This window comes from Callorhinchus milii, unplaced genomic scaffold (assembly GCF_018977255.1).
Source record: "Callorhinchus milii isolate IMCB2004 unplaced genomic scaffold, IMCB_Cmil_1.0 Scaffold4, whole genome shotgun sequence".
Lineage (NCBI taxonomy): Eukaryota > Metazoa > Chordata > Chondrichthyes > Chimaeriformes > Callorhinchidae > Callorhinchus > Callorhinchus milii.
Genome location: NW_024704745.1, coordinates 4,053,585 through 4,077,632, shown reverse-complemented (window position 1 = coordinate 4,077,632; position 24,048 = coordinate 4,053,585). Strand labels below are relative to the sequence as shown.

Genomic DNA, 24,048 nt, shown 5'->3' with positions numbered 1-24,048 from the left:
AAAGCTCTGTCATGTTCTGTGTAATCTGGCCACAGCATGCTTGAAGCTTATTCTGCTATTGTTCTATGGTGAGAGCACTCGCCTCACAAGCGAGAGGACCTGAGTTTGATTCCTGGGTAGGATGAAACATTGGGCAAGTTTCCTACTTCACACGCCTCTGCTTACCTAGCAGTAAGTAGGAATCCGGTTGCTAGTCGATTGGCACATCGCTTTTCTGGGGATAATAATCCTTCAAAAAAAATATATACCCAATCAAAATCCTTCACGCTTCAGAAGGCAGTAGAAAATAAGAGCCTTACTAAAACATCAACATTCAAAGTACCACAAATACTAACTCCTAGTAGCTTTATTACGAAATTGGTTTGTTTGCCTTGTTCCCTGAGGTAGGAGTTCAGTTTTTTAAAGTCATCTCTTCTCATCTCTACCCGCTCACCTTCCCCCGATCAATTAGATTATTTTCGTCACAGCATGAAAGAAGCCAAATGCAAAGACAGATGTCTTAGCTGCAGGTAAAATTTAGAATTTCAAATATATTTGTCAAGAACTTACACCTTAAGTGCTAAGTAAAATCTAACAAGGTGGAACTATTGCAGCAAAGAGAGAAGCACTGCAAGACTCAAGGATGGATCTGTGTCCTGAAGAGTTTTAACAGCTGGAGAAGTGGTGTTGGGTTTAGCCTCACATCCAACAGAGGTCTGTCCACTTCAGTTGTAGAGTGCAAGGTTGTCCAGCCTGTCAAAGAACAGAAGATAAAGGTTGGAGCAGCAACTGATCATTAGGACGCTCATCATGATAATTCTTGCATTTGGTATTGCGCCTTTCACTTGGGGAAGGTTGAGCGTTCAAACCCCACGTTGGAACCTTGAACTCAGTCTACACTGACTCTCTGGTCCCAAGGGGGTGGGTAGGTGGGTGAGGGGGGAGAGGAGAGGGAGATGACCGAAGGACCTTGAAGTAGGCGAAGGAAGGAGCGCGGCAAAAGATGGCGTGCCAGAGAGTGATGGCATAAAGGCTGAAGTCCCGACTGCTGATGGTGGGTTGGGCAGGGTGGAGGGGGTTCATAAGCCAGTCTGCCGACTAGGGGGAGCTGATGGGTCGCAGAGGTAGGGATTTAAAAGTGAGGACAAAGATCTTGAACTTGATCCTCTGGGAGGATGGGGAGCACGTGGAGCCAGGCGAGGACAGGGGTGATAGGCTTGTGAAGCCTAATAGGGAGATTAGGACGTCTTAAAGTGCTTCATCCTGCTGGGTCGATACCTAAGCTGTGGAGGGGTTTGGGTGCTTTGTACTTTCTCACACCCTCTGGTAATAAGACGCCCAGAAACAACAGCATCCATTTATACAGTGTTCTTCACACAGGGTAGCGTCTCACAGCGCTTGACAGTGGCTGTGGAGCATGACCCCGAGCCGGAGGGAGTGGGAAGGTGACCTTAAACACGGTTGAAGACACGCGACCTGAAGATGGGGAAGGCGGGGGCAAGGCGGGTGGTTTGAGGGAGCGTTCCAGAGAAATTAGGGTGTAGTGGCTGAAAGCGCGGCCGCCAATGGTGGAGCGGAGGGCACGAGGGACAAGCAGGAGGCTGGAGCCGGTCGAGTAGAGGTGGCGGGTAATGGAATGGGGAGTAAGCAGGTCGGAGAGGTAGGGAGGGCATGAAAGGATATGAAGACGAGCGAGGGGAGTGTCGAAACCCCACTTGTGTTGGGGTTCTGTAGCAGGAGGACTGTAGCATAGTGGTTAGCGCTCCTGCTACACAAGCGAGAGAAAACCAGGTTCGATTCCCGGGGCGGGGCGAACCTATAGGCAAGTGTGCTTACTCCACACGCCTCTGTTTACCTAGCAGTAAGTAGGAACCGGGTTTAGTCGATTGCTGGGTCGTGTTTCAGGGGGTAATAATCCATTCACAAAAAAAAAATGTTGTCACTCAATCCACGACTATTTGTGGGACGCTGTTGTGTGCTGCGTTTCACCCACAAAATACAGTCAAGTTGATTTCACAGTATATTCTGTGAAGCGCTTTGAGACATCTCACCAACGTGAAAAGGTGCTATATCAAATGCAAGGATTGTTATTATTAATATTATTATTGTTGTTATTGTTGTGTTGGCAACTATTGGGTAAAGATAAGAGGATCAGACATTACCAGCTTCAGGCCCGATCACATTTAGCCAATGATCTGGATTCCAAGTCCTCTGGCTACTTTCTCCAGCGTTTCCGCTGGGTCCAAAGATGCTCTTGCCCGTCTTGTTCCCGGGGCAGCGCCGGGCTCCTCCACCACACCCTGTCTGATGTTCCTGAGCTCGCAATAAACCGGAGACTCGCTTCCCGCAGCCTCCACCCCAGCGGCGTTCCCCTTTGGCGTTTGCGCCGCTTGCCGCTGGACGGGAGCGGGAGCTGCGGGCAAGATTTCTGGCGGGGGGGCGTTGTGCTGACCGGGGCAGAGGTTGTCGGTGGTGATGGCGGGCTCCAATGCCGAGGGCTCGGGCGGCAGTGCCTGGCGCCGAGACTTGGCGGGGAGACGAGTCTCCGGGGGCTTGGTTGCCGGCGGCACTCGCCTCTTCTCCAGGTCTTTGATGATCTGCTGGGTCAGCTCTTCAGTCTCGTAGCGAACCATGTGCAGCTGCAAATATCCGTCCACGTTCTCCTTGTATCTAGGCCGACACAAAACGGAACAGCTCATTGATTCCTTCCTGCCTTCTGGCAACAAAGACAATCCAACAGAGCAGATTCTGGCAACGAACAGCCGGGCCTCAGTGGTAGCGCTAGAAATAAGAAGGTTGTGGGTTCAAGCCCCACATCGGGACTTGAAATCGCATGGTCTAAGCTGACACTTCAATGCAGCGCTTGGGTTAAGGGTGGGTGGGGGGGGGGGGAGGGCTGGTTACTGCATTGTCCGAGGTGCCGTCATTTGGATGAGAAGCTCTGGGACACTACCCCGAGTAAGGGGCGCCATATAGAAGCAAGTTGTTGTTGTTGCTGCTGTTATTAAACTGGAGTCCAAATTCGGAGCTAGCTCCAGTAAATAAAATAATACTTGTGTTTGGCAGCTTCACAGGGTTTCACTGTGAGGTATAGTGACTGTATTTTTGCTGTAACCAGCGTGACACACGCAGTTTTCGTGTCCACACGAGTGATCTTTGATCTGACCTGTTGGTGTGAGTCAATTCACTCGGTGAGGTCAAGTTCCCCAATCATTTTTCTTTGACATCTTTTGAGCTCCTGCTCAGCAGAGCCCTGAAATTCCACCTAGTCTTAGCCCGCGAGATTATTCTGCCTTAAAATTGAATGCAGAAAAATTCTTAAGATTCAGGCTTCGTTTGGAAGCTGTTTGTTCCGCGCTCATTAAAGAAAGAACCGGCATCCATTTAAGATTGAATTTAAGAATTTCCACATGTCTGTACAATCTTAAGTCTCGAGACAAAGGCACTAACAGGTCCAGTCTTGTTGGGACATCTGAGCCTCAGACGAGGAAAGCTCTTCAATCATTCTAACGCAGTGTGCGATTTCATTCTCACAAATAACCCTCGGGTTCTATTTACGGATTCTGACAGCTGTTATGAATTCACTGCTTCAATTGACAGCTGATTCAATAATAACTTTCAAAAGGGAATTGGATACATACATGAAAAAGAAAAACTTTCAAGGCTATGGGGGGGGGGGGGGCGGAGGAGCAGGGGAGTGGGACTAGTTTCCCGGTCAGGGAAAAACGTGGACAAGTTTACTTAATCTACACGCCTCTGTTTACCTAGCAATAAGTAGCAACCCGGTCAGTAGTCGATTGGCGGATTGCTTTTCCTGGGGTAATAATCCCTTCAAAACAAAAATAAATTCCTAAAAAAAAAAATAATTTGGTCACTCAATCCACGACTGTTTGTAGACACTGGTCAGCAACAGTATCTACAAACACTACACGCAGCAGGCGGGACCCTGCGCAATTAACTGCCTCGTTTGGCCCACAAAATACACAATTCACTTTACAGTATATCCTGTGAAGCATTTGAGATGTCTCGACGACGTGATAAGGCGCTGTATCAAATGCAAGGATTATTATTATTACTATGTTCTAATAATAGAATCTTGCTTCGCTGCAGTAAACAGAGGCAGTAATCATTCCAAGTTAACGCCCTGGAGCTCACTCCCTGATTCTCGTTCCGGTGGGTGGGTCGGATTCCCGTACCTGAACCGTGCATGCCCAGAAGGCCACTTCAGCTGGTGCGACCTGCGGAGGTGCATCGTTAGGGTGTAGGCCCAGGCGAAGCACTTGTCACAGATGTGACACTTGTATCGAGGCTTTGTTTCACCCTGGAGACGAGAGAGAATACATGCATTGTGGTGTTGTTTGTGGTTTTTTTTTTTTGCACATTAAATCAAGGCGTTATCTTTGCCACCCTACTGCCATAGCGCAGTTTGGGGAAGTACACCACCCACCCCCCCTTCACGAGGGAGATATGAGACTACGGAGAAGCTGAAACAAGATGACGGAGAGGTTATCATTTGGCCTCCTCGCTCCATCCATGTTACGGAAGATGTAGCACCGAAGATCATTATCTGACGTGAAAATGATGGCGCTCACTCACTCCCACCCATCCTCTGGACGTATGAAAACAATTAAGTACTTCAAAATATAATTATCATCATTCTTCCACATGTTTCAGTTGTTGGTCAGTGCACTGTAGGGGAAAGGAAGTAACAGGACTTTGTGGACGCCCTGTACAAGGTCTTCCCTGCAGTTTTTCTTCACCAAGAGACAGACAGATTTTGTGTCCAATTCCTTTCAAGGATAAAATGTTTACATCCGCTCACTGGGAGGCAGCTCATATCTGGCTTCACCCAGTTACACAGCAACAAATAAAACTGGTTTAAAGAAACAGTGTAATTACTGAACCTGACCAGCCAAAGCAGCCAGAAGCCTGGTCAACATCACATTGGCTTGCCATTTATTTTGGTCAACCGCATGTTCGAAACAAGCAGAAACCCATCACAGCGCTTGAAGAGAATCCAAACCAGATAGCATTCCTACGTACATGGAAACGTGCCTGTACTTTTGCCACGTGCAAGCAGCAAAGTCCCAGAAATGGTCACGAGGGGAACGCCCAATTATAATAATAACAATAAAGCAATTCCCTCTGACGAGCTGGAAAGGCGTTTCAATGTTATATCAAATGCGAGGTTTATTATTTGAGTGATCCAGTCTGTGTGTGAATGGCTGCTGAGGATAGGTTGGGACACCAACCTGTGATTTTCTCCATTGTTGCAATAGAAACACAGAATTTTACAGCATAGAAGGAGGCCATTCGGCCCATCGCGCCTGTGCCGGCTCTTTGAAAGAGCCATCCAACTCGTCCCACTCCCCACCGCTCTTACCCTGTAGCCCTGCAATTTTTCCCTTTTTAAGTACCTATCGAAATCCCTTTCGGGCAGTGCATTCCAGACCATAATAATTCTGTCTAAAACAGATTCTCCTCGACTCCCCTCTGGTTCTTTTGCCCATCATCTTAAATCTGTGTCCTTTGGTTACCATCCCAGTGGAAACAGTTTCCTCCCTATTCATTCAACCAAAACCCCTCATAATTTTGAACAACTGTATTAAATCTCCACTTAATCTTCTCTGCTCCAAGGAGAATAATCCCAGCCACAAACTGGCAGATTTGGTTTTTTTTTGCCAGCACTTTGATGTGACTGATCATCTGCTTGCCACTTGGTTGGGAGGTGGGAGAAGAGGATCATTCCTGAAGCCACGAATGTCTTGACAAACTCTGCCTCACAGAGAGACACTGACTGTCTTCAATCAGTGCAGATCTGTAGCATCTAGTGCCACTCATTGGAGGAAGTGTCTCCTTATCGATCTTAAATCATCTCTCCAGGAGCCTCGGTGTCTGGTGTGAATGAAGTATTCTCCAGTATAGCATACTTTGATCTAGGAGGCAGGATGCTGCACAGATAAGAGCAGCGTTTACTGGGACAAACTTGTTACACCACTTTTATTCGGGGCCTGAATATTCCCCCCCACCCCAACCTAGTTTGCAAGAACAGAAAACGGCCTCAGGATACTGGGTCAGGGGACACTGCCTCAGCTCACTTTCAGTTAGGTAGTTAGGCCACTTTGGCGTGAAACAAAGAATACCATTTTACCTTGGTTTAGTCTCTGTATGTTGTTCGCAAGTCGGTGGGGGTGGTATTTCAAAACACACTTAGCACCCTTTCTAACACCCTGCCTGTTCAAGAGGGTGTCAAAGATCCCATGGCTCTATTCGAAAAGAGAAGGGAGTTTCTCTCTCCTGGAATGTCTTGGCCAACATTCCTCTACACAAACAAAATTGGTCACTTGCTCCAGGGCGGTTTGTGGGACGCCGCTGTGCGGACTTGGCTGCCATATTTCACCCACGAAATACACAAGTCAATCCACTTGACAGTAATATTCTGTGAAGCTATTTTTAAAACGTCTCCACGACATAACAAGGCGACGTATCAAATGCCAGGATACTTATTATTGTTCCTTAAATTCGGAATGGACAGCTTTAGGCATAGCCTTGAATTCATTACTCGCCCATCACATATACGTCCGGGTTAGCAATGGGACCACTTACCTCGTGGACCTTCCTGTAGTGCTGTTTGAGTGTCTGCACGGTGCGTGCTGTGAACTCGCAGCCCTCAGAGCTGCAGTGGTACGTGGGCTCATCACTGTGCGTTTCGATGTGCTTCCGCAGATCATATAAGTTCTTAAAGCTGTAAGTGGCAACATAGGACTGGATGAGAAAAGCAAAGGAGGAACAGGACTGCTTCCATCCCTTCCTCTTCCATTGGAAAAGCAGTGAGTCACTCAGGTGGTGCTGTAATTCAGTGGTTAGCAAGCTCGCCTCACAAGTGTAAGGATCTGGGTTCGATTCCCAGGCGAGGCAAACCTTAGGCAAGCTTGCTTGCTCTACACGGCTCTGTTTACGCAGCAGTAAGTAGGAACCCGGTTGTTAGACGTTTGCTGGATCACTTTCTGGGGGTAATAATCCTTTCAATAAGAAAAAATGTGGTCACTCAATCCATGACTTATTTGTGGGACACTGCTGTGCGCAATTGACTGCTGCCTTTCGCCCACGTTATACAGTCAATATGTCAATACACTTTACAGTATATCCCATAGAATCGCTTTGAGACGTCTCAACGACGCAATAAGGCGCGACATCAAAAGTAAGAATTATTATTGTTAATATTAATATTATTCAGGCCCTCTCTCCTGAACCAGATCTCAGTAAATTCTGTGATTCCACTTCAGGGAAGCCAGCTTCCTTGTGTAATGAAGATTCGTGGTCATGGTGGTACATAGTAGGATCACGCTCAGCAAGCTGCAGCTTGTTCAATCTGATCCTCCCCCGCAGATGCACACAAGTGAACGAGCGCAAGACCAAAAAAAAGCCATTGCTCAAAAGGGTGGCGGCCTAGCTTTGCACAATAATCTAATTCAGTCTCAATTTGGAATTTTCTGCAGTCAGCAAAAGCAAAAAGAGTTCTGAGAACCGGCTTCCAACCGCAGGCTGAATTTAAGACGTTTCCACAACACAACAGCAACAAATTGTATAATATATTGCGGGGTTGGCCCACAAAATACACAGTCACTCCACTTTACAGTATATCCCGTGAAGGAAGCGCTTTCAGTCGTCTCAACGCCGTGATGAGGGGCGGTATCAAATGCAAGGATTATTATTATGTAGCGCCCTTCACGTAGGGAGTGCTTCACAGTGGCGTGGTCGGGTGCTGAGCAAGGGAGACTGCAGGTGCGGCTGAAGTTTTAAGGTGGGATTCAAACAGAGCAGGGTTGAGGCAGGGAGATCCAGAAGTTAGTGGCATTGTGACTGAAGGCCCGGCCACCGATGGTGACGGGGGGGAAAAGTATGGCTACGCAGTAGGCCAGAGTTACCTGAGCTGTGGGAATGAGCAGGGGAAAGGGGGAGGAGAAAATCAGAGAGATGGGGAGGTGCTTGGGCTAAGACTGAGGATTTTCACACCTCAGTTCCGTGCCAAGTTTGCTGATCGATCATGTGCTAAGTTTGCTGATCGTGGTTAGGGCGTGTACACCTGACCTCAGACTCACAATCCTTCTCCAGTGAGTGAACCCTGGCTGGTAAAGTGGAGAGGTGGTAGTCAAAGAGGGCATCACCCACAGGAAAGTAGGCAGACGATACTGAATGCCCAACCAGAACAGCTTGCATTTGTACAGTGAACCTCACATAAGTCGCATCACTTGGGACCAGACCTTTAATCTGACTCATGCAAAGTTAGGAGTTACGTCAAACTTGCATTGAATATAAACTCTTGAACGGGACTTGGGCAGATGTATGACTTGGGCGAGCACGGTCAAAGAGAGAGGTCTTCAGGTGCGACTTGAAGATGGGGAAGGGTGGGGGGGTGGGGGGTCGAGGTGAAGGGAATGAGGGAGAGTCGAGAGGAGCGGATTGGAGACTGTTAGCGGATTATGCCCAGACTCACATTTGAAGCACGGTCATTTGGACAAGACATTGGAAAGGTACCGGCATTCCTGAACACTGAGAACATGTTAGCCGCTTCAGGAGAAGAGGATGCAAATAAATTACCAGCTGGCTTGTTCAGAGTGACACACGTATCAGAAAAGGTAGCTTTCACAAGCCACAAATGGCCCCAACAAAGCAGGAAGTAGTGCTAGACTACGGGAAGTGCTGCTGCGGCGCTCTCTCTACCTGTTCTCACAGAAGTCACACGGGTACGGCCTCTCGTCGCAGTGGCGGAACTTGATGTGGGTCCTGAGGGAGGAGAAGGTGGTGCAGGTCATGTCACAGAGTGGGCATTTGAACTGGTTCACTGCGGAGACAAGGGGACACGTTAAAATGATAATAATCCTTGCAGTTGATGTAACGCGTTATCACGTCGTTGGGACGTCTCAAACCGCTTCACAGAATATATTGTAAAGTGAATTTTGTGGGTGAAAGGCGCAGTCACAAACGCGCGCTGACTTACCGTGGTTTCGCACGTGGTCCCGCAGGAGCCGCTCGTTGGCAAAATGTTTGTCACAGTGCTGACAGGGAAAGGTCTTCTCTAAAGTCAAACACAACCACAGGCAACTGTGAATAGTGACGCCACAAAGTCCTGTAACTTTTGAAGATGTTTGAACGCGTATAAAGTTCAAACGGCTCAAAAGTGCTGCATAGGTAATTGCTCTCAAGTATAGCGACTGTGTATTTTCTCCCCAACACCCCCGTAGAGCTCCGTCCCGGAATCCCTCCGCCTCACCCCTTCCCTGCACACCTTTAAAATCCGCTTTAAGACCTATCTTTTCAACCACCTCCCATTCAGCTGTCTAAAACCCATTGAGACAACCTCGCGATGTGAAAGGTGCTACGTCAATGTAAATTGCTGTTGTTGCACCTAGCTCAATTTCAAACAGGCATGAAGGGAATTCCAATATATTGAGACTCTACAGGAATGCTGGCCAGGACATCAGAATCCCACTCAGCTCCTGTTAACCCTGCAAGCCAAAGCCCCAATGGATAGGGTGGTCCTCGCTGGACAAGCAGCGGGAAAGCTTGCCAGACAGTGATATCAATGGCAAGCTAATGTGGTTTTAGCTGGTTAGACTCCAGGGATTCCCCCAACGCACACTCTGGGGTCCCTAAGCCTTGGCTCTTACCAACCTGCGCCTAAAATTTTCTGGAATTAGGTCAGCAGGATGCATCCCTCCAGTGAGAGAGAGAGTGCGTGTTCCATTCCAACAATCTATCTCTGGGATTTCCATGTGAGGGTGGACGCATGGAATTCTCAGTTTGGTTTGGATAATCTTAAGCCCGGTGATGGGTTTCCGTCAGACACCCGGCTGACCCCCAAATAAAGAAATTGGGAGTAACTCTCCTCTCTTTCGAATAGTGCCAAGGGACCTTTAACATCCAGCTGAACATGCATGGACGGGACCTCGATTTAACATCTCAACAGAAGGATTTCCGACAACTCAGGGGAGTTCCCTCCCGCACAATGTACTGAAATGTCAGCCTAGACTGTGAGCTCAAAGTCTTGAACCGACATCCTTCCAAACTGCAGGCAAGTGTGCTACCACTGAGCCGGGCTGACAGACACCAGCAAAGAGAAGTGATCAGAAAAAAAACAATGAATTAATGCTCCCATCCAATAACAGGACATTAAAAACATTTAATTTTCAATTCCCCTCCAGTACTTATGACATTTTATGGATAGTCCCTTACACCCCCAGGAAAACTGTATTTAGAGCTCCACCTCAATATAATAATAATCCTTCCATTTGATATAGCCCCTGACCATGTCGACGTTGGGAAAAGACGTTGAGACGTCTCAAAGCACTTCACAGAATATACTGTAAAGTAAATGGACTGTGTATTTTGTGAGCCAATTGCACACAGCAGTGTCCCACAAACACACGTGGATTAAGTGGCCAAATTATTATTTTTTTAAAAGAATTATTACCCCAGGAAAGCGATCCACCAATCGACTAACAACCAGGTTCCTACTTACTGCTAGGTAAACAGATGCGTGTGGATTAAGGGGACTTGCCTTGGGTTTCGCTGTGCCAGAGAATTGAACCCGTGTGCTCTCTCGCACAACGTGAGCGTGCTCTAAGACCACAAGACTTCCTTAAGCTTAAACAAACTTAAACAACCACGCTTAAGTTTTATTACCCCTTCAGAACTATGGCATTTTCAGGACGGTCCCTTACACTAAAATTCAAGAAATGTGGGAGTGGGTGGGAACACATACACACACTGAATTAGGAAACTCAATGGTTGGATAGAAAAGATTGACAATAGTTAAAGTGAGATGAAGGAAGAGCCCTTTAAATCACCTGTTCTCGGGAACTGAGATAGCTACGGGGGGGGAATGTTATGTGGTCCATTGAGCAGATCACTTTCAATATTTAAGTGAGGCATAAAGAGATAAAGTAAAATAACAAATACATGAGCTCTGTTGGACAAGTGATGTTCCTTCTTGCACGTTCAGAAGCCAGCGTGTTTTCTCACATATAACAACGCCCACACACTGTGAATTCCTTACCATAATAATAATCCTTACGTTTGATACAACACCTATCGTGTCGAGGGGAGGACACCTCAAACTGCTTCCCAGGATAAAGTGTGTAATTTGAAGGCAAACACAGCAGCTAATTTGTGCACAGCAATGACCCGCAGAGAGCCATGAAGTCAATGACACATTTTATCTGGGGATTGTTGGCTTGAGCTCCCTTCTGTTTCCAAATATCTTGATCATGAACCTGAACAGGCACAGTTTAATGTCTCCTCCTAACCACGGCACCTCCAACAATGCAGCGCTCCCTCAACAACAACAAGATTACATTTGTATAGCGCCTTTCACGTCAGGAGGACTCAAGCAGTGCATTGGAGTGTAAGCCAGGACTATACGATGTGGGGCTTCATTCCACAACACAACCTTCTGACTCATGACGTAAGATTGAGTGACTAACTGAGCCAGAGGGACTCCATTTACAGCACAGGGGTCCCACAGGTTAGAAGGTGCAATGTTATTTATTTCCAAATCATCATTATCCTATTTTTTGACTGTGTTGTTAATTTAGATTCTGAATTGTGATAATCCTTGCGCTTAATACAGCGCCCTTTGCCAATGTGGCCTTATCCCAGACCTGATGCAAAGACCTGATTCGAATCTGCCACCCAAATAAACCTAACACCCAAAACGAAAACAGAGGAACGTAACTCGAGCCTTATCCCTGTAGATCTTAAAAGAAAATAGACGTTCTCTTCTTTAAGCGAACTACCCCGCTTGAAAGGCGCCCCATAAATGCAAGCTATTATTGTTGTTGTTGGATAGCACTGCCTTTGGGTCAGCACTGTGGCCATCCGTGGAGTCCTGTAGCTCAGTGGTTAGAGCATTCGCCTCGCAAGCAAGAGACCTGGGTTCAATTCCCGGGCAGTACGAAACGTTGGGCAAGTTTCCTTACTCTACACCCCTCTGTTTACCTAACAGTAAGGAGGAACCCGGTGGTTAGTCAATTGGCGGATCGCTTTTCCGGGGGTAATAATTCCTTCAAAAATAAATAATAATACATTGGTCACTCAATCCACGACTGTTTGTGGGACGCTGCCGTGTTTCGCCCATAAAATATAGTCAATTCACTTTACATTCTACTCGCTGAAGCGCCTTGAGAAGTCTCGATGACATAATAAGAAGCTATATCAAATGCAAGGATTGTTATTCTTATTACTATCATTTTAATTATTATTATGATTTTATCGTGGAAACGTCTCAAAGCACTTCACAGGATTTTACTCTAGCTGTAGGGACTGTGGTGTGATAATAATCCTTGCATTTGATATAGCGCCTTTACATGTCTTTGAGATGTCTCAAAGCACTTCAGAATATACCGTAAAGTGAATTGACTGTATATTTTGTGGGAAAACGCAGCAGTCAATTGTGCACATCAGTGCCCCACAAACAGTCATGGATTGAGTGACCAAATTATAATTATTTATTTATCTATCTTGTGAAGGGATTATTACTCCCAGAAAAGCGATCTGACAATCGACTTAACAACCAGGTTCCTGCTTACTGCTAGGAAAACAGAGTGCGGGGGGGGTGGTGGGGAATAAGGAAACTTGCCCAACGTTTCACACTGCCCGGGAATTGAACCCGGATCCTCTCGCTCGCGAGGCGAGTGCTCTGGCAACCACTGAGCTACAGGACTCCACGGTGTACAAGTAGGCGAACGCGGTAAAAACGGAGACTGACGTTGGGAGCAGCATGTAATACTCACGCTCGATGGAAGTCTGCCGGCGGACGTGGTCGTAGAACTTGGTGTTGTTGGAGAACATGCCCCCGCAGTTAGGGCACGAGACGATTTTCTCCTGGGTGTGGCTGCGCAGGTGCTCCCGCAGCTTAAACTTGACTCTGAAGCAAGCGTCGCAACCTGGAGCGTTAGCAACACACTCAAATAAAACACAAGAAAGAGGAGCAAATCCGACCTTCACTCAGGCCAGGGCTGGTGGTGGTGGTGGTGGTCAAGAGAGGGTCCAAGTAACACTGACTACAATTTATACAACTACAAAACCACAACAGTTTGCCTTTGTACTGCAGCCTTCGCGTAGGATAAGATCTCAGAGTGCAGCCCGGTGCCAGGGTTGGAGGCCGAGCAAGGGAAAAGGGGGAATGGAAGTGAATGGGGGGGGGGGGGTGACCGTAAGCACGGTCAAGGAGGAAGGTCTTCAGGCGTGATCTGAAAAGATGGAGGGGTCAAGGTGGAGGGATTGAGAGAGAGAGAGAGCTCCATAGTTTCAGGGCATAGTGGCTAAAAGCAAGTTGTTGCATTTTGTTGCGGAGTCCTGTAGCTCAGCGGTGAGAGCGCTCGCCTTGCAAGCGAGACACCTGGGTTCAATTCCAGGCACAGGGCGAAACCTTGGGCAAGTTTCCTTACTCCACACACCTAATAATATTCCCCTTAAAAAACAAAACAAATAATAATAATTTGGTCACTTCAACCCACGACTGTTTGTGGGACACTGCTGTGCGCAATTGGCTGCCGAGTTTAGCCCACAAAATAAACAGTCAATTCACTTTACAGTATATTCTATGAAGCGCTTTGAGACGTCGAGAAGACGTGAAAAGCGCTATATCAAATGCAAGGATTATTATTATTTTACATAGCTCTACAAGAATTGTGGGAACGCCTTCAATTCAGTCTTAATAAGCGCTCTGAGATGCTACCCGCGTGAAAGGCGCTGTATAAATGCGAGTCATTATTAATTTGGAAGTTGGGTTTCTTGCAGTAATTAAAGCAAAAATTCTTCTAAAATTCTAGAAATCCTCGCTTTTGATATTTCAGTTCGCAGGACATCGCTGTGTGCAAATTGTCTAAAGAGTTTGCTTACAAAATAAATAGTTATTACACTCCACAGTGAAGCTCCTTGACACGTCTCGTCAACATAATAATCATCCTTTCATTTGATATAGCGTTTTTCACATTGCTGAGACGTCTCAAAGCGTTTACAGAATATGGTGTAAAGTGAATTGACTGTATATTTTGTGGGTGAAACGCGCTGAATCCCACAAACATTCATGGATTGAGTGACCAAATTATTATTTTTTTGGAAGGGATTATTATCCCCGGAAAACGATCCACCAATTGACTAACAACCAGGTTCCTACTTACTGTTAGTATGGACTTAGGCATGAAAAGCTGCTAGATCAAAATAATTGTTATAATAAAACCTGCATTCGATATTGTGCCATTCACCTCGGGAGGAAGTCTCCAAGCGCCTACGCACGATTTGCTGCAAAGTGTAGCGACTGCATATATTTTAGCCAAGTTGACTGAATTCAAGAATTTTCCAAAATTGTATATTTTAAGATAAAAAGTCTTGACTGGATCCCAAGATGAAATCGACAGACTTAATTACTCTCCCTCTGAATGCGCAATTCTGAATTACCTTTCCAGCAGCAGGGAATAGTTTTGTTTTTGTTGGGAAGAGTCTCTCTGTCAGTGCATTGGCCGTGCATGTCCACATGCCGGTAAAACCATTCTGGATTATTAAAGGTACTCTGCGGAATAATAACAATATACTATTGATTTATTATTGCATCTGCAGTTGAGATAGCGCCTGTAACAACACAATATCAATAACAAAATTACATTTGTAAAGCGCCTTTCACGTCGAGAGGACGTCCCAAGACGCTGGATGATAACATCCCAAGCGCAGTGTCCATGCATTTGTAGGTAAACGCGGAAGGCAATGTGCAGCCAGCTACGTCCTGCCATCACACCAGCCCTCGTCAGCCACCACTGACTCCCCATCACACACACTAAACTCTGTATCCCCATCACACCAGTCCTCGCCAGGCCCCACTGACTCCCCATCACACACACTAAACTCTGTATCCCCATCACACCAGTCCTCGCCAGGCTCCACTGACTCCCTATCACAGAACGGATCGATTTCAAGATCCTCAAACTCATCTATTATTATAATAATAATAATAATAATCATCTATTATTATCATCATCATCTACCTTCACCCGGTGGCACCTCCCTATCTTTCTGACCTGCTTTCTCCCCACTCCACTACCCACTGCCCCCGATTGATGGGCTCTGGCTTCCTGCTTGTCCCTCATCCCCTCTGTTCCACCATCGGCGGAGCACTTTCAGCCAATACACCCCAAAGCTTTGAAACTCTCTCTCCCTCAATCCCTCCATTTTGCCCTTTCCTGCCCCTCTTTTGGAACACGACTGACGACATTCCTCGATGTAAGCGCAGCCGAATAGGAAGGTCGTCAGGCCGTGATCCAAAAGAGGGGAAGGAGGGCGCAAGACGGAGGGATTGAGGGAGAGAGTTCCAAAGCATCGGGGCATAGTGGCAGAAAGCGCATGCGCCGATGGTGGAGCGGAGAGGACGAAGGGACGAGCAGGAGGCCGGAGCGGATGGTAAAGTGGATTGATTGGGTAATTTCGTGGACGTAGCCGTACTCACATCACAATGCTCCCACTGGCAGGTAAAGGTCTCAGCGATCTCGGGGATCAGGTTCTGGTTCTGACTCTCCAGCGAGCACACGGGGAGGTCAGACCTTAGCCGCTGCAGCTCACCCCCGAGGTACTTGAGCTTGGCGTGGTAACTGTGGTAGTTGACGTGCACCACCAGCTCGTTAGGGCCCTCCACCGCCAGGAAGCCACAGCCCCGCCACAGGCACTGATACTCGTCTGCAATGAGAAGGGAAAAATGGCAGGGATGCTGCTCCGGCTACGCAGTATACAGGGCCATCGCCAATACCACCTGTCCGTGCGCGATTAGGCACGATCTTTATGTAATCCTTGCATTTGTTTGAGGGCTTTGTCACGTCGTCGAGACGTCTCAATGCGTTGGCGCCTCTGAGTACCACCTGTGGCTAAAATTCTAATAATAATACTAATCCTTGCATTCGATATAGCACCTCATCACGTCGTCAAGAAGACTCTTGTGAAGCAAAGTGAATTGACTGTATATCTTGTGGGTGAAACGCGGCAGCCATTTGCGCACAGCAGTGTCCCACACACAGTGGGAGGTTAAACGACCAATTTTTTATTATTAACCCCAGAAAGTAATCCACCAATCGACTAACAACCGGGTTCCTACTTACTGCTAGGTAAACAGAGGCGTGTGGAGTAAGGAAACTTGCCTAAGGTTTTGCCCTGCCCGGGAATCAAAATCTGCCTGTGTGTGATTATGTAAATATTGTAATTACAGAGAATTCTTAGTTTGGAAGTTGCTATGTGGAATTGACTGCCGCATTTCGCCCACAAAATATACAATCAATCCACTTTACATTATATTCTAAGAAGCGCTTTGAGACGTCTCGAAGACGTGATTAGGTTCTATATCAAATGCAAGTATTGTTATTCTTAATTTTTTTATTATTATTTGTTCTGGGTTTTGGTAACTTCTTGAGGACAGGTAGGAGCGTGCATAGGGATTACGATGAAAGCAATGCGCTCGAGGCGAGGGAAGGTTTTCTTTCTAAATCAAACCTACATGAGAAATGCAGCTTAAAACAGGAGCTAAACAGCGAATCACTGCTGAGGAGGAGGTGGTGGTGGTTACGACAGCACTTAGCTTCAAACCGACCCCTGCTGTTTAAATTCAATGTGATCAAATCAGGCACAGCTTATACAAACTGTCCTTTTTTACAAGTTTGGCAGTCAAATTTCATTTTCTCTACTCTTCGTTTTCTCCTCTGGTTGAAGGCATGACTGTGGAGTCTGGTTTTGGGGTCCTGTAGAGTAATGGATAGAGCGCTCCCTTTGCAAGCGAGAGGACCTGGGTTCGAGTCCCAGTTAAGGAAAACCTTAGGCAAGTCTCCTTATTCCACACAACTCTATTCCCTAGCAGTAAGTAGGAACCCGGTTGTTAGTTGATTGGTGGATCGATTTTCCTTGGATAATAAATCGCTTCAAAATAAATATCTAAATAATAATAATTTGGTCACCCAATCCAATGTTTGTGGGACGCTGCTGTGCGCAATTGGCTGCTGCTTTTCGTCCACAAAATACAGTCAATTCACTTTACAGGATATTCTGTGAAGCACTTTGAAAGGTTTTGAAGGCGTGATAAAGCGCTATATCAAATGCAAGGATTGTTATTATTATATGATGATTATTATTATTATGACTCCTTTCTCCTTCCATTGACGTATGGTTCAAATCTCCTGAGTCACCTTCTGGAGTCTTGCTCAAGCAGCCATCGATTCATGTTGTATGAGTCTTGACGACGAGTGTCAACAGGTTACATGACCGCAGAGGATCTCGCAACCAAGAGCAGTTAGTTCTGGCCTCGTCTCAACCCTCCCGTGAGGAGCTAAATAAAGACTGGGAGCGGGAAACTCTGACTGATTGTCCTTCCCTACTCTGAGTGCGGAGGCCAGCTTTAACCCTGTCCCGCTGCCCTGACTGAGATCAACTAACTCTGGTGACTCAAGATCCTCACTCTGGTCTTCAAATCCCTCCACTCCTCTCCACCCACCTACCTCTCTGACCTTCTCTCTCCTCACAACAGTGCCCGTTGCCTTCACTCCACTGAGTCTGGCCTCCTCCTTGTCCCCCGAATCCTCCGCTCCACCATCGACGGCCGTGCCTTCAGCCACTACGCCCCGAGGCTCTGGAACTCCCTTCCTCACTCCCTTCGCCTCGCCCCCTCTCTTCCTATTTTCAGATCTCGGCTGAAGACCTTCCTTTTCGACCGTGCCTTTGGTCACCTTCCCCCCCCTCCCCCCGGCTCGGCCCCCGGGATCCGTTACTGTGAAGCGCTCTGAGACGCCGTCCGGCGTGGAGGGCGCTATATAAATCCAAGTTGTTGTTGTTGGATCCAGAACAAGGGGGAGTAATCTTAAAATTAGGGCTAGACCATTTAGGAGTGAAATCAGAAGCACACAAAAGGGTAGTGGAAATCTGGAACTCTCTTCCCCCAAAAGGCCGTGGATGTTGGATCCGTTCAACATCTTCAAGACTGTGATCAATAGATTTTTGTTGGGAAAGGGTATCAATAACAACAACTACAAATTTCCATTTGTATAGCGCCCTTTATGTAGGACAGCATTTTGGAGTGCTTAATCATATTCATCAAGGGATATGCGGCAAAAGTGGGTAAATGGAGTTAAAGTACATATCAGCCATGATTGAGTAGAATGGTGGAACTGGCTCGAGGGGCTGAGTGGCCTTCTCCTGTTCCTATGCATTAGACTGGGATTCAAACCTGCAACCTTCTGGTCGATGTGGCTGGTGCTGTACTGGGAGACAGCTTTCCTTACTCACAAGGTCACCAAGGAACTACATTGAGGGGACTTTTAAGGGAACCATGTTTAAGTTTTTAAGGTTCTTAAAGTGACAATACCTGAAGTTTCAGTACCTGAAACCATAAATAATAACAATAATAAGATTCTATACCCTAGAATTTGATATAGCATCTGTATCGCTGAAACATCTAAAAGCATTCCACGTGTATTTGCTATTAAGTGTGAACGACTGTATTTATAGGTAAACGGGACCTCGTTTCAACGTCTCATCCGAAGGATGGCACCTCCGGCAATGCAACAACCCCCAGCACTGCATTGAAGCGTCAGCTTAAGACTATGTGACCGTAAGACTATGACTCAAGAGGCGAGAGTACGACCACTGTACCAGGCTGACACACAAGTAGTGATCGGATCAGGCAGGACGAGCTGTGTGGGGGGTTTACCTAACTCGCCGAAGCTGTCGTACTCGGTGAGGTGTTCCCGCAGGTGCACGGCGACATGATCGCAGAATTCCTCCATGCCCTTCCCCACAAACTCGCAAGCATCCCACTCGCAGGCCAGCGCAAGCTCCATGCACCTGAGGCTCTTCCCAGGCGCCATCCTCCCTCCAGCTGGAGTCCGGCGAGATCACGGCTATGGAATGAGCATCGCAAGCTGCAGAGGGGGAATATAATTGTAGTGATTCGCGATGAGGACTGCTCCAAAAAAATTGGCAATGACTGACAACAGCTAGTTTCATTTATAAATAATAATAACAATAATAATAATTCTTGCAGTTGGTATAGTGCCTTATCATATTTTTGAAATATCTCAAAACGCTTCACAGGATTTACCATGAAATGCACAAATGCGCATAGAGGTGTCCCACGAACAGCCATGAAACAAATGACCAACTTTATTTGGGAGACTGTTAGCCAAGACACTTTTTCTTTTCGAATAGTGCTGTGGGATCTTTAACGTCCACCTGAACGGGCAGACGGGGATTCGGGTTAATGTCTCATCCGAAGGACGGCACCTCCGACTATGCAACTCCCCACCCCCACCACTGCACTGGAGAGCGTCAGCTTAGACTATGTGATTCCAAGTCTCGACGTGGGATTTTAACCCAAAAACCTTCTGACTCAAGAGGAGAGAGCGCGACCACTGAGCCAAGCTGAGACTTGAGCACCAACATAAAAGAAACATCTCAAAGGTCTTTACAGGAGTCCTGTAGCTCAGTGGTTAGAGCACTCGCTTTGCAAGTGAGAGACCTGAGTTCAATTCCAGGCAGTGAGAAACCTCGGGCAAGTTTCCTTACTCCACACACCTAATAATAATCCCTCCAAAACCAAAAACAATAATAAATTGGTCATTTTCAATCCACGACTGTTTGTGGGACATTGCAGTGCACAATTGGCTGCCGCGTTCGCCCACAAATAAACAGTCAATTCACTTTACAGTATATTTTGTGAAGCGCTTTGGGACGTCCTCCCGACGTGAAAAGTGCTATATCAAATGCAAGGATTATTATTATTATTATTATTTACAGGAGATTAATTAGAAACAAAGTGAAGGCTATGGAGGCAAACAAGCCAGCAAGGTCCCTCGCTCACAACAACGAGAGGAGCCATCATTTAAATGAGCAAAGCAAGGAGCAAGGACTTTTTTGTTCGGTCAGTCGGCTGACTCAAGGGGAATCTCATTGCTACGCTTCAGAACCAGAGGGTCGATTTCAGTGAGGTTCCCAAGATTGAGGAACCCACAATATTTATCCAGGTTGTTTGCTGTTTATTCAATCAACAGTGCATTATAGCAATGTTCACTGTTTGTTTCAGGAGCCGTGGCTGGATTTCAAACTCACCTGACCATTTACCGCAGACGTTGCAACACTAAATCAGAGCAGGTTAGTCAGGGAGATGTTTACAAAATAACAATTACACAGGATGTAAATCCTGTACTAGAAGATGGATAGCTGTATTTTGCACTCAGTATTTCCAGCGAGGGTATGCGTCCACAAATTTACATTTGTCCACTCTACGTCTATACCCGTCCCTATTATACTCCTAAACCTGACCCCATTCTACCCCTAAACTGATCCTACTCTAACAACAACTATTGCGCCCTTCACGTCGGAAAGAGGGCGCTGGACGGTCAGGGCTTTTTGGACCCGAGCTGGGAGTTGGGGTCGGGAGGGGCTGGGGGGTCAGCGGGGTGTGGGTGGGTGGGAGGGTCGAAGAGGAAGGTCTTCAGACAGACGCCACTTGAAGGAGGCAAGAGAGGGGGGAGGGGGGGGTGAGGCGGAGGGATTGCGGGATAAGGGCTCCAGAGCGTGTGGGGGGTGGGGGGGGGAGGGGGGGGCAGAGATGCTGAATGCCCGACCGCCAACGATGGGGCGGGAAGCGCGGGGGAACTGAAGCAGGTCGGTGTCCGCCGGGCGGAGGGGCGGGCGGGCGGGGCTGATACGGGGTGAGGAGGTCGGAGAGGTGGTGGTGAGGCTGTGGAGGGCTTTGAAGGTGAGGATGAGGGTTTGGTACTCGATCCTCTGAGGAACGGGGGAGCCAGTGAAGGACGGGGCCGGTAGGGGCGCAGCGCCTGGAGCGGGAGATTGTTATAACCCTAAACCTGACCCCTATTATAACCTCTAAACCCGACTCCATAATAATAATTAGGATAATAATCCTCCCATTTGATTAAGCGCCTTATCAAGTCGTCCAGACGATCCTAAAGCTGAACCCGACCTTAAACCTGACCCTATTACACCCTGAACCCAACCTTAAACCTGACCCTATTATATCCTGAACCCAACCTTGAACCCGACCATAAACCTGACCCTATTATACCCTGAACCCGACCATAAACCTGACCCCATTATACCCTGAACCCGACCATAAACCTGACCCCATTATACCCTGAACCCGACCATAAACCTGACCCCATTATACCTGAACCCAACCTTGAACCCGACCATAAACCTGACCCTATTACACCCTGAACCCGACCTTAAACCTGATCCTATTATATCCTGAACCCGACCTTAAACCTGATCCTATTATATCCTGAACCCGACCTTAAACCTGACCCTATTACACCCTGAACCCGACCTTAAACCTGACCCTATTACACCCTGAACCCGACCTTAAACCTGATCCTATTACACCCTGAACCCGACCTTAAACCTGATCCTATTATATCCTGAACCCGACCTTAAACCTGACCCTATTACACCCTGAACCCGACCTTAAACCTGTCCCTATTACACCCTGAACCCGACCTTAAACCTGACCCTATTACACCCTGAACCCAACCTTAAACCTGACCCTATTACACCCTGAACCCGACCTTAAACCTGACCCTATTACACCCTGAACCCGACCTTAAACCTGATCCTATTACACCCTGAACCCGACCTTAAACCTGATCCTATTATATCCTGAACCCGACCTTAAACCTGACCCTATTACACCCTGAACCCGACCTTAAACCTGTCCCTATTACACCCTGAACCCGACCTTAAACCTGACCCTATTACACCCTGAACCCAACCTTAAACCTGACCCTATTATATCCTGAACCCAACCTTGAACCCGACCATAAACCTGACCCCATTATACCCTGAACCCGACCATAAACCTGACCCCATTATACCTGAACCCGACCATAAACCTGACCCCATTATACCCTGAACCCGACGCCATAATAATCCTAATAGCCGACCGTATACTGAGCCGTGACCCCGAGCCTCACCCTGGGAGCCGCGGGGCCTCTCTCTGTCTCTCTGTCTCCGGTTGGACGCTCACGGCTCCCCGGGCCCCGTTACCATAACAACCGCGCGCCCCACCGGAACCCGCTTCCGGTCACCGCGCTCTCCTCTCGCACTTCCCGCCGAAATGACGTCGCCCACCCGCCGGCCGGCTCTCCGCTCGCCCATTGGCCGCTCGGAGGGCCCAGGGGCGGGTGGGGGGGGGGCGCGACTATCAATCACCTCGGTGTGCTGCGCTCGCCCGCATCGAAGATGGCGCCCACCACCACTCACTCAACAGGCAGTGCCCGCATCAAAGATGGCGCCCATCACCCAGCCACCATCCCCCCACCACCACTCAATAGGCAGTGCCCGCATCAAAGATGGCGCCCATCACCCAGCCACCACCCCCCCACCACCACCACCACTCAATAGGCAGTGCCCGCATCAAAGATGGCGTCCATCACCCACCCCCACCACCGCCGCCGCCACTCACTCAACAGGCAGTGCCCGCATCAAAGATGGCGCCTGTCAAGCTGGCGCAGCGCCCACCGATGAGCAGCAGCAGCAGCGGGCGCCATCTTGATGCTGGCGCAAGAATACAGCACCACCTTATTATTGGCTATTTAAAGGGTGGTCGCAGCATCTTAAAGCCCCTTCCCACCTCTGCCACCTGCTAACCCCGTATCAACCTGTCCGCCCCCTGGGCTCAGCCGCACGCGCCCCGCCCGGCCCGGCCCACCCACCCACCTCCGTCAGGGGTCGGTCCTCCAGCCGCCCGTCCCCTGCCCTTTGGAACTCCATCCGAAGGTGCCCTCCAACCCTTACCCTCCCCCCCCACCGCCCACCGCCCACCGCCCTGATCCCAACCCCCGGCTCGGGGTCTCAGTCCCTCAATCTCCAGCACGTTGAGAAGGTCCTCCCGACGTGGAAAGTGCTGTACCAATGTCATTTGTTGTCGGCGTTGAATCGGCCACAAAACTTACTCTGCAGTGTATTCTGTGCTGCGTAGGGGGCATTTTTCCATCGTGGAGGTGGCAGGGTCATTAAACCCGTTTTATAACTTTGGAGTTATAATAATAATAATAATAATCCTTGCATTTGATAGAGCGCTTTTCACGTCGGGAGGACGTCCCAAAGCGCTTCACAGAACACACTGTAAAATGAATTGACTGTATGTTTGTGGGCGAACGCGGCAGCCAATTGCGCACAGCAATGTCCCACAAACAGTCGTGGATTGAAAATGACCAATTTATTATTGTTTTGGGTTTTGGAGGGATTATTATTAGGCTCTGTGTGGAGTAAGGAAACTTGCCCGAGGTTTCGCCCTCTGCCTGGAATTGAACTCGGGTCTCTCGCTCGCAAAGCGAGTGCTCTAACCACTGAGCTACAGGACTCCACGGCTACAGGAGTTATTTTTATTTGAGGTATGATCAATTGCATTTTTTCTTTGGGGGGAAAATCCTGGAGAGCGTTAGGGTCGCGGGTCAGTGAGAGTGTGCGTCGTCGGGGTAATGGCTGGAATCTAACCGGCTAAAACAGCGTAGCTCGCCATTGAGCGCACCGTCGGCCAAGCTTTTTGTCCAGCTTGGACCACCCGATCTGTTGGGGCTTGGGGTTGTAGGGCTAACAGGAGCGGAGTGAGTGGGAGGATTCCTTGCCCCCGGTGACTGGTCTGCTCTTCCGAGTCTTACTGATGAGCCCAACTGGGCTGTGCTGTCATCAGCGGGTACCCTGGAACGCCGCAGACCTGCCCAGCTCAGGAACCGCACCAGATACCACCACAGAGGGCTGGCTCGAGTCTGACATTCTGCTTTTTTTTTACTTTCAGAGGAACTGCGTCAAAGGCCATACGGAAATCCGGATGCACAACATCCGCAGCCTTACCCTTATCAAGCTCCCTTGTCACACCGTCGAAGAAAACCAGCAAATTAGATTGGCAAGACCTTCCCTTCGCAGACCCTACATTGGCTATTATTTATGATTTTTCCGTACGCAGTCTTTTCATTACACAACTCTAGTGCTCTGTATCCGCTGAACGTCTAGCTAACATCAAAT

General features: G+C 48.1%; 2 protein-coding genes across 5 annotated transcripts in view; both read right to left on the bottom strand.

Moving 5' to 3' along the window:
- Positions 1–202: 202 nt before the first annotated feature.
- On the bottom strand, positions 203–22,296 carry zgc:112083 (histone H4 transcription factor). Of its 4 annotated transcripts, XM_042334713.1 has the most exons (12): positions 22,234–22,296; positions 18,716–18,926; positions 15,482–15,708; positions 14,443–14,554; positions 12,774–12,926; positions 8,981–9,058; positions 8,704–8,824; positions 6,586–6,724; positions 4,176–4,300; positions 2,142–2,649; positions 714–732; positions 203–681 (listed from the first exon to the last, which is right to left on the bottom strand). In XM_042334713.1, exons 2-10 carry the CDS (start codon positions 18,870–18,872, stop codon positions 2,163–2,165), a joined length of 1,599 nt encoding a protein of 532 aa, XP_042190647.1. In that variant the 5' UTR covers positions 18,873–18,926; positions 22,234–22,296; the 3' UTR covers positions 203–681; positions 714–732; positions 2,142–2,162. The 4 variants fall into 4 exon arrangements, with proteins under 4 accessions (XP_042190647.1, XP_042190645.1, XP_042190646.1 ...); XM_042334711.1 differs by having other exon boundaries at positions 203–732; XM_042334712.1 differs by lacking the exon at positions 22,234–22,296 and adding an exon at positions 21,996–22,155 and having other exon boundaries at positions 203–732.
- Positions 22,297–23,523: 1,227 nt separating this feature from the next.
- The window catches only part of LOC121848853 (histone H4 transcription factor-like), a 14,542-nt gene continuing 14,017 nt past the window's right edge, over positions 23,524–24,048 (bottom strand). Inside the window, 1 exon segment of the mRNA XM_042333999.1 lies at positions 23,524–23,616. Coding sequence (XP_042189933.1) covers positions 23,524–23,616 — 93 coding nt within the window.